Below are 13,564 nucleotides of genomic sequence, written 5' to 3'. Positions count from 1 at the left end.
AAACTTCTTCCTTCAAAGGGGTAAAGCTGAGGTCAAGAGAGCAGTTAAGCTAAAAACTCTGTATTCTGAGGTCATCTGAGAAGCAGCAGAATCTACAGCACGGCAGAAGGAAGGGTGAGGCTTTGCAGAAGAGCTGCTGTTGTGCTTCTGCAAGATTTAGGTCTGTTTGGTGGATTTCATCACCCATGGCTGTGTCTCATGTATGTGAAGTACGGGCTGTGTCTCATGTATGTGAAGTATGGGCTGTGTCTCCCATGGGAGAACAGACATATGAGAAATGCCACCTTTCTCTGAAAACTGAGAAGGCAGAACAGCCCCGCCATCGTGGTTACTCACAGCTACCTACTTGGTAAAACATTTTTCTGCAGATATCCCTGATAGGTCCCCAAGTTATAGTACCAGGCCTCTTTCCTAAGTGCTTGCAAATACTGAGTACATGGAAACCTGAGGTGAGTCAGGGGATCCTTCGTAAACTGTGGACTCTGCAAGGACCCCGTGGAGAGTAACTGGGTGGCAGAAATTATTGTTTACTAATAACAGTGTCCCTGGTGCTGCTCCCTGAAGTCAGTCAGTGGTGTCTGAGCAGGTTGTCACAGATTGCCTGTTGAATGAGAAGGATAAAGCTGGTAGAGTGGCCGCTGCGACCTCCTCGTTCCGTTGTTTAAAATTTTGATTTAAGTGGCTTCTTAAGTCTGGCAACCACCACAGTGTCAGCAGGATGGACTATCCCTGGGCACCTCTGCTAAAAAGGTGCCTCTCTGGTGCCTTTGGCAGCTGCCAGCAAGTATGCTGGAGCTGCATAGAAAACTGCAGCATCGTATTTATTCTTCTTCCTCAGGCTTCGTATGACTGGGCAGCCCTTTTATCTTCTGACAATTTTGGACCACAACACGTATGCTGACATAGTGGAGTTGTGCAGCGGAAGTGTCAGGCTTTGTAGCTATGTGCTTTACAGGGCTGTAACACGAATAAGATAGTGTAGTTCTGTCCCTTCAGCTAATACCAAATTATGTTGTAACCCATCCTCAGGCACGCTAACATGTTCCGTATGCGCTGGCCTTTCCCCCTCGCAGGGCACAGGACAGGTGGTGGAGCAGCAGATGGTCCCCCAGCTGCAGCCTGGCCGGCCTCTCTCTTCAGGGTCGGGCTGTTGGCTGACTGGGTCAATCTTCCCCAAATTATTTACTACAACTACTCTCACCATTTTTATAGGCCTTCCTCTTTATCTCTTAGCTTGCAGGTAGCTTATTCCTCTCCCACGAGGTGTACGGTATGCGTTCTGACAGCGCACGTGTCCTGGTGTGGAAATAGTCACCGTGCCAAATCCTCTAAATATTGTAAAATTCCAAGAACCAGTCCAAGTGTCCTAAAATAGCACGTCTGAGCAAACTTCCTGGGGCTTTTTAAATAGCCTTCTGATGTGTGTGCTTGGGGTATGAATGGAACTGCGGATTTCTGAAGTGTCAAGGGGGCGAATGTGTGTATACCCAAATGAGAATATTATGAATGAGTCTCTTCAGAGAAGAACACTGATGAAAAGGACACTGTTAGCAAAAACAACCACAGAAGTATGAGCAAATACTCGAAAGGAAGAACACCCAGGGGGAGTGGGTTCCCACTTTCTAGTGAACTACATTATTTTATTTTCAGAAGCCATGCTAAATAGGAAAGATTTTCCAGTTTTAGCAAAAAACTGCAATAACAACTGTCCTCAGTGAAAGTTCTTCTGGGTGTGAAGACGAGTGCCAGTGTACTTCCGTGGCCATAGGACAAACCTATGGATTCCTTTCTAAAGAGGGGAATAAGTGAAAAAAGTTAAGCCCTTATCTGTCTTCTGTGTTTACCTTGCTCCGTGGTGTTTAAATGTCTCTCGATTTTAATGTATTTGCAATTACAGCACCTTTAGGATAGAGGGCTTATGCTAGTCTTCCCATGAAAAAGATGAAGAAGTGAGGCATGAGGAGAGTGATTTGCACAAGAGTCTTTAAAGTTATCGGCCTCTTATACCAATAACCTTTCAGGTTATTGGCCTCTTATACCATTCTTTCTCTTTGATTTAGTCTCTGCATCTACAATATGAATAGATAGTGAGTTGGCAGGGACAGTGCCCTCTGTAGTAATGCAGCTCCTCTTCCTTCACTCTGGAATCCAATTTCTGCTAGCTTCAGATCTAATTTTCTTGCAGCCATTGTTGTTGGTAGTTCTTTTGCTTCTCTGGGTTCTTCAGCTCTTTCAGATCAGACTACAGATCTTTTGCAGCCTGTCTTCTTTCATGAAGTGATTTGTTTCCATCTTCAGCCCGAACCTAGGCTGGGAGAATTGCACAAAAATGGAAAACAGGGCAGAAAACTGACCTGTCTCAAGATTTAGGAACAAAAAAAGAAGAAATTCCTTCATTATTTAAACTAACCAAGTTCTGTCATTCCCAGCTTGAGTCTGTTCTCCATCAAGTTACATTCCAAATTACTCCTGATAAAGAATTGTAAAGACAGAACTGAGTGAAATACCACTAGCTTTGTATTAACCGACAGCCTACATTTTCCTCTTGCTGGATGTGTCCCTAAAGAGTATTGGGAGATTTTTGTAAAGGTGCTGTGTTTTCTGGATTTCAGTTTATTCCACACAAGCTTGTGTTTCCCTTTGTGCCATGAGGTCTGTCAGGGGCCGCACTGGCTGCTACCGCTGAAGGCTGCGCTGGCATCTTCTTAAAAAGTCACGTCTCTGGCAGGAAAACTGCAGTCCAGACTTCAGAAACATGAGAAAGGGCTGTGATTAATCTGTGAGTTTTCTCAGAAATCTGAGTAGCGAGTATGGTTGACATACCCAGGTTAATGGTTTGTAGATCTTCCCTAACTTGTATTTAATTGCGCACACGTTCCTGCCATGGAGCGTACTTCTCAGCTCTTGTCAGTCCTCACTTGCAGCACGGGACGGTCCTTTCCTGGGTGGGTCGAAATCCATTTGCAACAAAAGATGGTTAAGGAATGTTCAACAATGTGGAACTAGGAAAGTTACAAACAGGAGTTACAAAGCAGTTAAAGTTTGAATATAAAGAAGCTGACACTGAGAATTGCAAGGTGCTTCCAACAGCAGCAGTTGGAATGCATTCACTTTGCAGCTCGAGGGCTGTTCTCCCTAGGAAAAGGGTGAGAAATTCAAGGCCTGCTTTTCAGGAGTGTTGAATGTTTGTCAGGAGGGCTGCGGGCGCTAACACTCTTATAACAGGATAAGTGACTCACCCTGGCATTTCTCACCATCCCAAAGGGAAGGCTGGGTGCACGGGCCTAGGGTTTTCCTTTCTGATGAGCAGTTGTGGGAGTAAATCCTAGAACATCAGAACTTCGGAAAAAGGAGGTTATAATTGGGATATGTTTGTTTATTTTTCATACTTCCTACCATTAATTGTCTCACCTTTTTTTTCCTTATTCACACTAAACTCTTAGGCTTCATTGTTTTGAAGCAACGTATCCAAATGGCTCATTCCAAAGCTTTTTCCTGACCATTGATGAAATTTTGGTATCTTAGAGTTCTCAAAAGAGAGTTCATGTGTTTAAAAATACTTTTTCTTCTCCCTGTTCTCCCTGCTCCGTTGCTGGCATTCCCATAGCTGTATCTTCACCTGGACTAGGCCATATGTCCTCCAGTGTTCTTCATCTTGTTCTTAATTTGCAAGCCCTCGTCAGAAATACCAGCCCATGTGGCTACCTGAAAAGTGTTAGCAACTCCCAGTGAAATGCCCAGAGAATTCTTGCTCCTATCGTGATCATCCCAAAATCACTGGCATTCAAGTTGGCAGCTGTCAATCTCCTCCCTATAAAAGTAGTTCTGCCTTACACAGGCAAACTGGTGGTACATTAAGAGGAGATCTTACACTGTTAATTAGTTCTACAGATAAATAGAAGACTTAAGTTTCCAAGGTAATAAAAATGCATGTCATAAAACTCCTACAAAACAGAGCAAACGGACCTAATAGCTTATCTTTTGTCAAACCTGAGTTCTCTTCCCAGTGCTGCCCATGACAAAAAGTACGTTACTTCATTCTCTCTGCCTCGATTCCTCCATCTTTAAAGAGAAGATAATAAAATGCACTTATCTTTATGAAGCGCTTCTAGTTTCACTATTACAAGGTACCACATGTACCAAATATCTATGTTTTGATATTGCATCTAATCACAATGCTGAAATTACATTGCCAATTCAGTTTTTAGGAACAGCGTCAACAGACTGCATGGCTTGAAATACTTAGCTTTGAGTGGCAACGTGAAAAGGCTACACAGCCTGGTGTGTGTGATCCTGATACAAAAAAAGAAAAAGCCTTGCCACATCAAACTGTTGTTTTGTGTGAGGATTCTCTGTTTGCTCCACTCCTCTCCGTCACTGCTCTCCATGCAGGCTGGAGGCAGCCTCGTAATGCTGTCCTTGTTCTGTGGCAGCTTGCACACAGATGATCAACCCAGTGCAATGACTGCTCATAAACCCAGTTTTGCAAGAGGCTGGTGAACTGGTAAAGAGAAAGATACTCTAAACAGCAGTGTAACATTTGGGACACGCTAAAGAAAGAGTGAAGCCTTCTTTGATACTTACTGATGTTTACATACCATGTAATTATTATTATCATTGAAAATCCCGACTTCCTTTCTTTGAACATAATGTCTAAACAGGAAAAAGCTAACCTTCCTGTTTGGAGAATTGTTAGTTTCAGAAGAAATATATTTTTCTCTCTTACTTGCAGTTTTCAAAGATTTTATTTTTAATACAAATGGAAAAGACAAACAATAGGCTATCTAAAAGGAAGGAAAACCGCATGTCTGAAACAAACAGAGTTTGCTATGAATAGATAGTCTTTGCGCTATGAAATAACTCATGTCATACCTATATACTGACTTTCGCATATTGGGAAAGGAAATGTAGACTTATTTTTGGCACCCACTACACCTTATGTACACAATACAGAAAGCAAAGGTAAGGTTAGAAAGGGAAGAGAAGCCTCCTGTCAATCTGTACAAAGACCAAGAAAGAATCATGCAGGAGTTGGACTGGCCCAACAGTAATGCCTAGATGTGATGCAAGGTTGATTAACAAGGCCGAATTCCAAATTTCTGGTACCTGCTTAGCATCCAATGTTCTCTGTGATTCAAGTCAGTGCTCACAGTGGCCTTCTAGGTAAACCTTGGCTTCTAAACTTTGCTTTTGCAGCTTTTGTTTAGTTGAAGGAAATACGGGTGGAGCAGCACCTGCAGTTCTGTTCCAGGTGTATGGAATCTTTGATGGCTGCCAGGAGTAGCACAGTCACGCTTGAAGACCAAGATGCTCAGCTCGCCTTTGTGAGGGACAATACAGAAAACAGGTAACTAAAAATTATGTATTAAAATTTGCTTGTACCCAAGAGCAGAACGAGCTGTTTGACATCCCAAAGGTGTTTGATACTTTCTCAGAGACTGATAAGCAGCCTGATGGAATAACCACCAAAAGAGGCCTTGTAAGGACTACTGATGTAAATTTGTCTGTATGGGAAGTCTTCATATTGTCACTTCTCCTTCAGGTTATTTCATTACAATGAAGGCTGTAGTTTTGCTGATCCTATTTAGCAGCAACAACTAGAAAATCTTGCAAGAATGAAAGAAACATTTGTGATGTAAGACCACTGCCCAGAGCGGGCTAGGAAAGCCAGCCTGTCTTTTCTTCACCATCTTCCTAAAGCTCTTCCTTATTCAAGGCGTGACTGATTTAGATGTACTTCACAGTTAAGCAGAAGTCCTGAAATACTTGGATTATTTCTTAAAGCTTCGGCTCTTTTATTTGTGGGCTGCATGAATATCCACCTTGTTGTGATCATGGAGAAAGTGTAAAAATGTGGCCTTACAGGGTCAAATACAAAATTTATAATTGCTTTATAATATTTTAGGGTTTTTACACCAGTCTTCTGATTTTGGAAGCCTTATTTTATGGAACTGCGTAGTTGCTGTTGGCAGTACTGTATAGTGCAAAGAAACATTGCAAATATTTGCTAGTGCTAGTCCTATTTTAAGTTAAATCTGCTTACTGTACTAGGGCATTATATTTGGGCATGTTTTTAGAGTCAGACCCTAAAGATGTATCTTGTTCCTTTGTCTTTGCTTGCTTCAAGTTTCCACTTCTCATGGAACCCAAGTCCCCTTTTGATGGCAAGATGTTCAGACTGCCATGTGTACCCTTCCTAATTTTGCTGCTTTCCCACAGATTCATATGTGCTGCTTCTGTTCCGTCCGCAGAGTCTTCACCACTCACCGCTGCCACTCAGTTGCACTCGTATTGCTCTTTGTCTGTAAGTATTTTGTCAGGTATGGGCCTTGCTTTGTGATTTAACTGGACTGCTGCTATTCACAGTTCCAGCAAGACGAGAACATGTTAAAGCCATTGTAAAATAATCAGCACCACGTGAAATTGAGAAGGTGGGATCCAATAATCTGAAACCCAGACGGTCTCTGGCAGTGAGAAGCAGGAGAGCTGTCGTGCTGAAAAAGACCCAGAAGTCAGCAAAGGAGCTGAGTTAATGATGTGATGCAAGAAAATGAAAGGCAGAGTGACTCTGAGCAACAAATGCAGGAGTGTCCCCCGCAAGAAACTGAACACTCTCTGTAGTTTTACCTATGCTAGTGTTCTCCACACAGGCAGTACAGCTATTGGGGTGGGAGCAATGATGGATACTAACTGTAAATTAACAAGGTGATAGATCTACCAGCACGTTGAGCAGTCTCTCTGAGGAGGGGTTAGCAATTGGGATTAGGAAATATAATTGGACAACGCTTTGCTGAGACTAGTATGCATGTTAGATGGGAGGGGGAAAAGCAGCCTGATTTCACTGCATGTGAAATAACAGTCATGTAAAATATGAAATTATATGCGGGAATATCATTGTTGGCTTCTCTGTTACCCTCCATAGGGATATATTTGAAGAATCTGGGTTCTGATCCTGAGTGCCTTGATTTCGAGTAGGAGCCCATGCAGTCTCTGACAGGCTGGCTAGCTGTTGCTGTTGAACAACGCTGCCTGCTTGGCCAGTTAATGTTTAGAATACATATTGCAATGGTGGGGGTGGGCTTTTACTGTTAAATATCTGAGCTGATACCATGTGGCACTGAGTCACTGTCCTCTGAATATTCCCTGTGCTGCTACTGCAAATAAATTCACTGGCTTCCGTCTTAATAGCTTGCTTTAGAGCCAGTGTCACACTTCACACCCTATTCTGGACACTCTCCAACAAGTTAATGTCTTTCACTGAGGAAGGTGAGTAAAACTGATGAGAGTATCCTTAACTAAAGAGCCATAAAATTCTAATAGAGCAGTAATGTTCCCAGTGAGCCTGAAGGGAATCTGATCAATAATTATGAGGTTGAGGCTCAATTTATGGCCTTAATTCATCAAGCATAGTCATTCTCCATTTTTGTACAGGATGCTTTTGTGGTTCCTGCTGAGCAGAGTATAAAGTTTGCACAAGCCCTTTCTTGACAGTTCCCTGGGATTTGACATTTAAGAATAGGTGACTCTACAGAGGTGGTGAACAGGGTCCTATGATCTATTTGAAGCCATTTTTTTCATTGTATAGGACAGACTGTACCAACTGCATTTGTTCTGAGAGTCTCAGGCTTGGAGTGGTTTCTTAGTGAGTAAAAAAGAAAGTTATTTTGTATCTCTTTAAAATTTGACACTGCAGTTATCCATATGCCTGCAAACCACTCCACAATCAGGAATGGTTCAGCAGCATGTTCTCCAAAAATCCTTTTACTGCCTTTTGTAGACCCCTCACAATAGAATTTGCAAGGGGCAGATGGGGGCTGGGCTACTTCTATGTTTCTAAGCTGCCTCTGTGGTAGAAAGAAGTTTTCCCAGCTGCTCCTGACACAGGTTTGATCTCTTTACGTTTCCAAAATGGTATATAAGGATGGAGGCAGACAATGAAATTTCATCCAAACACAAGTTTTATGTAGCCACCTCCCAGCAGTGACAAAAGCATGAAGTAGACAGAAGCATTTCAAACAAAATGGAAAAACATTGGTTAAAGCCATCTCAGTAATCTCTGTATCTTCTTGTCATTCCTGCATACATAGGTTAGCAGAAGTAAGTTTTAAGTATCTGAAGTGATAGGAGTGTCTTGTAAGTATACAATAAGGTCCTAACTGGAGAAAGCTCTCAATTAACACTTGACCAAAAATGTTTTGTGACATTCATTCAAATATAATTTAAGCATGTTTTTAAAATTCCCATTTTTAATGGGCAGGAAAAAGGGGGGGGAAGGAAAAAGGTTGGACGTTTTCAGAGAACTGTAAGAAATGCGGGGAGTTGAAACGCAGGCAGTGGCTTTTCTGACAGCCCAGGGGGGCTGTGGGAAGCCAGGGCTGCTGGTTCATTTTCCACACCTCCCTCTGCAGCAGCATTTTTTCCCTAATGGCAGCAGCTGCAGTGGAGGGGAGGCAGGAGGAATTTGGGAAGCCCTTGCTGTTATCTGAGCCAACAGCGACACCCAGGGCTTCATCAGCACAGTCAATCCCTTTTCTAATCCACTCCTCCCGGCCCCATGCCGCCTGGAAAATTTTCCAAGGTTTAGCCCTTTTCTGTTCCTGAATGACTACACTGATTGAGAAGGAAGCAATATTTTACTGTAGTAATTTTATCAATAGAAATCCTGTACACTGAGAGTAAATTAGATCAGCCACAGGCATGTCTGTATTCAAACAACTACATTGATGTGAAGTGGATTGTACTTTTTCATTTCCATCAAAGTAGTTAAGGCAGTATTATTTGTTTGCAGCCAAGGTCAAGACAGACAGCTTATAAAACCTCCCGTTCCTGCTTCCTCACTACAGCAAAAAACTCATTGAAATTACATTGGTAGGCTTTTGTTGAATAAATGTACAAACTGAAATGAACAGTACACTCCAGGAGTATGTCACCATAGAAATAATAGGTGCGGGTTCTATAACAGTGAACACTGAGTCAGACTTTTATTAAAATGACCCTGAATAACCCCCTGAAGACACACACCTGAACAAACAGTGGTAAAATGATTAGAGAGGTAAGAGAGTACCAGGCACTAATGATTCTAAAAAAATGTTGTAATAGAAGCAGAAAAACACCTTAGAATTGATCAGGACACAGGATGTACAGAGAACCACCCAAATTTCCGACAAGTTGTCTGTACTTTCCACTTCCAGAATGTCCGGCAGTCGCTGGGCTATTGGCCGTGTCACTGGTGTACAGCCCGCACGGCTGCTGAGGTAGTTTCTTGTTTGCTTTTCAAGCCCAGGCTCGCTTCAGATCTAAAGGGGTACCTGTTCCTCTCCGCAGGGCAGGAGGCAGCTCAACTGAAAAATCACCAGGCAGCAAATGAAGTAGACCAATGGCCATAGTTTTATCACCAAGCCAAGAAGTTGTGGAGGGGAAGGGGACGAATAAAGTTCAAAGTTTGTACGTTCCAGTTGAGAAGCTGAGGCTAATCGAGTAGAAAACAAAGAAACGAAATCTGTGTTACACCAATTTAAAGCATAAAGGTGCAAAGCACTGATGCGACTTTGAAACAGAGCATGAAAAGTTACAGAGTTCAGAAAGCACAGGAGTAAGTAATCCATGAAGTCATGGTCAGGCTAGGCCATACGTGAGAGCATACTTGATCACTCCCATACAGTACCATGGGCTCTTTAAAAAAAACAAAACAACCATGGACATCCTTCTCGAACTGAAACAGACCTGTAAGTAAACAGTACTCCAAAAATCAGGACTGAAGTGTCTGAAGCTGAGCATCCAAAATGTGAAGCATCTGTGATTCATTTAATTCATCTGAAAGCGTGTGTCATAGTCCATAAAATAATTGCACTTTCATATATTTGCTGGTTGCTTTCAAGCTGTTTCCATGTTTATTAGGGTATATAGTGAAATAGTCATCTTTCTCCCTGCTTTTTCAAGGGAAGATGAAGCAAATTTCTCTTTATTCCTGCCCTGGCATGGCTGGAAAAGAGACATTTAGAAAGCCAGCAACCCACACGCTATCAATGCGAGAGTGTTGCTACAGTCTGCAGCTCTATACCACTGGCTTTCTTGTGCACTTTTTTTTCCTTCAGAATTTGGCAAGAAAGGTTATTTAAAAACCAGTCTACATCTTGATAATCTTCAGGCCACCGCAAATATCGACTTCTTTGTAAGAAGTTTCGAATCGGTTTGTGTTTCATCAGTTGATACTGAGAAAGCGACCCGACCACTACCATAATGAGGACATCTTTCAGATCAGAGAAGTACCTGCTCTGGGCAAAATTAAAGGCTTCCACACACCACCCATCTTTGAGAAACTGCCTGGTCACTATGCAAATTGTTTTCCTGCTGTTCCAAATAGCATCACGAATATTGTTGATATGTTCTTCCCCAGGCAAGAAATCTCTTTCCTCAAAGCACAAGGTAAATCTGTTTTTATCAAAATACTGTGAATCCAGGTGCTTTAGCAAAGAATTCTGGACCCATTCAAAGTCATTTTTACTGTAACACAAATATGCATCATATTTGTATTCACTTTTATCTGCTACTTGTGGACGGTTGTCTATAATTTTTTTTGTGATAGTTTTATACCAGACAAAACAAATCCCCCGACATCGAGTGAAAACGATGACTGTCATCAGAAACATTAGAAGAGTGACGGAGGTGAAGATGAATACCGAGAACCTGAGTGTCTGTTGGAGTTCATCTTCATCGCAACCATCGTATGTCAGAGACGACAGCGGTACCCCTGCAAATGCAGGTGGGTATACACAGTACCTGTCAGCTTCTGAGCCAGCTAGGGTTACATTGGTTTCATTTAGCCACACTAGCAGGCTCTTTAAAGTACAATCACAGACATACTTATTATGTGTTATATCCAGAATACTCAAAGTCATAAAGACTTCAGGCTCAGGGGAAAAAAGCTGGTTTCCAGACAAGTTTAGGTTTGTTAGGCTTTGTGGAAAAACCCCAGGAGAAAGATGAGACAATAGGTTGGAAGCTAGATTAAGTCTTTTTAGAGATGTTAGACCTCTAAAAATCTCCTGTGGAAGAGAACTAAGGTAGTTGTTATTCAGATGTAGAACCTGAAGCTTGGACAGTGCCCTGAACACATCCAAACATAAATCTCTCTCCCACACAAGCTGTAACATATTTTCACCTAGATCCATATAGATTAACTGATTGTTTTCTATAGCATTATCACTTTTCTCACAGTAAGAGAAGCGATTCTGTTTTAAGAAGATATACTGCACATCTGGAATTTGGAAAAGAATATACAGGTCACCCAGGTTTGCCAACCAATTTCTTTCTAATTCAAGGTATGTCGCTGCGATTTCTCTGCCGACTACAGACATTAGCTTATTGTCACCTAAAAAGGCAGAGGTCAGATGTGGAAAGGAAGGGAGTTTTTTGATGGCATTGTCTCGCAGATCAATTGTTTTCAGACTTACTAAGTTACTGAATGATTTTTCGCCAATCATCCCAATATGATTTTGCTGTAAATCAATATATATTACACTACGTAGACCCTCAAAAGTATAATCGTACAACTCGCCTAAAATATTACTTGAGAGATTGAGAATTTTTAGGTTTCCCAAGCCAAAAAATGCTTGCCTGTGGATTTGATTGATCTTGTTTTTGAAAAGGTTCAACAATTCCAGATTACCAAGGCTTTGAAAGACTAAAGAATTGAGAGAAAAAATGTAACCATCTGAAATATCAAGCAAATGAAGATCACTTCTTGTTAGTCCAGCAAACGTATTATTATCTGGATTTTTTAAGTTATTAAAGCCAAATCCTGAGCCCATTGTGTGAGAGCTAAATATTAAAGAACCGATCTGAGTCCCTTTAATGGCTGTACAGAAATATTGGACTTTCTCTGTGCTCCAGCCATTGTCACCAAGGTCTAGTGAGTTAAACGTAATATTTCTGAATGGATTTGGGCATTTGGCCCAGGCCATTTCATCTGTCTTGTACAAATAATTAGAACGGAGGCTAAAAAATAAAAAGTGTTTTCCTCGGAAGCTGGTAAGATTGCTTTCGCACAGGTTGGATATCTGGTTGAATTTCAGATTCACAGATTTCAGGACTGTTAGATTATAAAATAAGGGGTGAGGCTGAAGTTTTGTGATTTGGTTCCCTGAAAGATCCAATTCTTCTAATGAGCTCAAATCTTGGAAGTAACGTTCCTCCAGGATGGGATTTCCAAGGTAGTTATGAAACAGACGGAGTACAGTCAGACTTGTCAAGCCCACAAAAGCATCAAGATCCAGTTGAAGAATCCTATTGAATCCCAAGTCTAAGACACGGAGGTTTGGCAGGTTCCTGAAAGCTCCTTCTCCTATGGTAACAGGATAGACATATTGCATTCCGATTTCCAACAGCAGTAAGTGCTCCAGCAGTGGAAACGAAGTTGCAGTCACTCGTCTGATATAGTTGCAAGTTAGCAAAAGCTTCACTGTATCCTTTGGCACAAGTGGGATATCTGTGAGGTTGCAGTAATAATATATGGAGACTTGGGCTTCTGAATAACAGCTTCTGCATGCACATATGTCACTAGCTAGTGATATTCCAAAGATAAGTACTAGCTGTTGACGAATCATCATGAATCTATGTGAAAAAAGTGAGAATAGTAAGCATTAATTCTGTAGTTGGCTATCGATGCGGTAAGTTGTAAGGCACATTTTTAACAGCTGAAGAATAAAAGACTAATGTCACACTAAAAATGACTAGTGATTTGGGATCTATCCTTTCTCTGAAGTCCCAGAAGATGGGTCCCAAAGAGATGTGAGCACCTCCTACGACCTGAAAAGTAAGCCTCCTTTATCTACCTTAAGGGGAGCACCAAAACCCTTCCAGATAAGTGTGAAAGTCCTGGCTTAGCTATTTAATTTGCGTCACGGAACTGATAATGCTGGTGTATTAGCTTAATTCCTTCATCAGTTATCCAAACAGGTTTAAACAGTTTAGATTACCAAAGTGCAGTCATCCAGTCATCCCAACAGAGCAGGCCAACGCTGCCCTCTCCCTGAGCGCTCTCCTTGTGAAGGCAATCACGCTGTTTGGCATTCAGATTATTGTCACACAGAAGTGCCTAACAGCCATGAATTTTAAAAAGGGGGACCTCTTTTGGGGCTCCTTGAGCCTCAGATTAACCCTGCAATGTGAAATTGCTCTTGAAAGGGTTGTAAAATAGTTTTGAAAGCATAGGCAGGAACAAACAGTGAAGGAAAAGAAAAAACTGGGTAGTCTGAAACTGTGCTGCAAGATTTAACATTTTATGGAAAACTACATTTCCTGAACTGTAAATTCTGTTATACAAAAAGGTGCATAACATAATTTATGCATCTCACTGATGAATCCATTTATTAATTTATTCCCACTCTGGATTTTCCTTGCATTATGCCACCTGCCTGTTTGTCTCTTTTTATCTGCAACAAAAACCTTCAAAGGAAGGAAGGTCTTTTTTATTGAGTATGGTAAAGAAGAAAGCAAATTATTAGCTCTGAAGTGGCTGTTTGTGTACTGTAGTTTAAAAAAACCTTCTAACTAAGATCGCAAC

The 13,564-nt window shown here is 41.5% G+C and overlaps 1 protein-coding gene across 1 annotated transcript; it reads right to left on the bottom strand.

Annotated features, from left to right (window-relative positions):
• Positions 1-10,022: 10,022 nt before the first annotated feature.
• TLR5 (toll like receptor 5) lies at positions 10,023-12,608 on the bottom strand. Its single transcript, XM_074578218.1, has one exon. The coding sequence runs from the start codon at positions 12,606-12,608 to the stop codon at positions 10,023-10,025; it is 2,586 nt and encodes an 861-aa protein (XP_074434319.1).
• Positions 12,609-13,564: the final 956 nt, after the last annotated feature.

The sequence above is a fragment of the Larus michahellis genome, chromosome 3 (assembly GCF_964199755.1).
Source record: "Larus michahellis chromosome 3, bLarMic1.1, whole genome shotgun sequence".
Taxonomy (NCBI): Eukaryota; Metazoa; Chordata; class Aves; order Charadriiformes; family Laridae; genus Larus; species Larus michahellis.
This window is presented reverse-complemented; position numbering and strand designations above follow the sequence as displayed.

Coding starts and splice junctions, on each gene's coding strand:
- TLR5 (XM_074578218.1), bottom strand. CDS start 12,608: ATGATGATTCGTCAACAGCTAGTACTTATCTTTGGAATATCACTAGCT.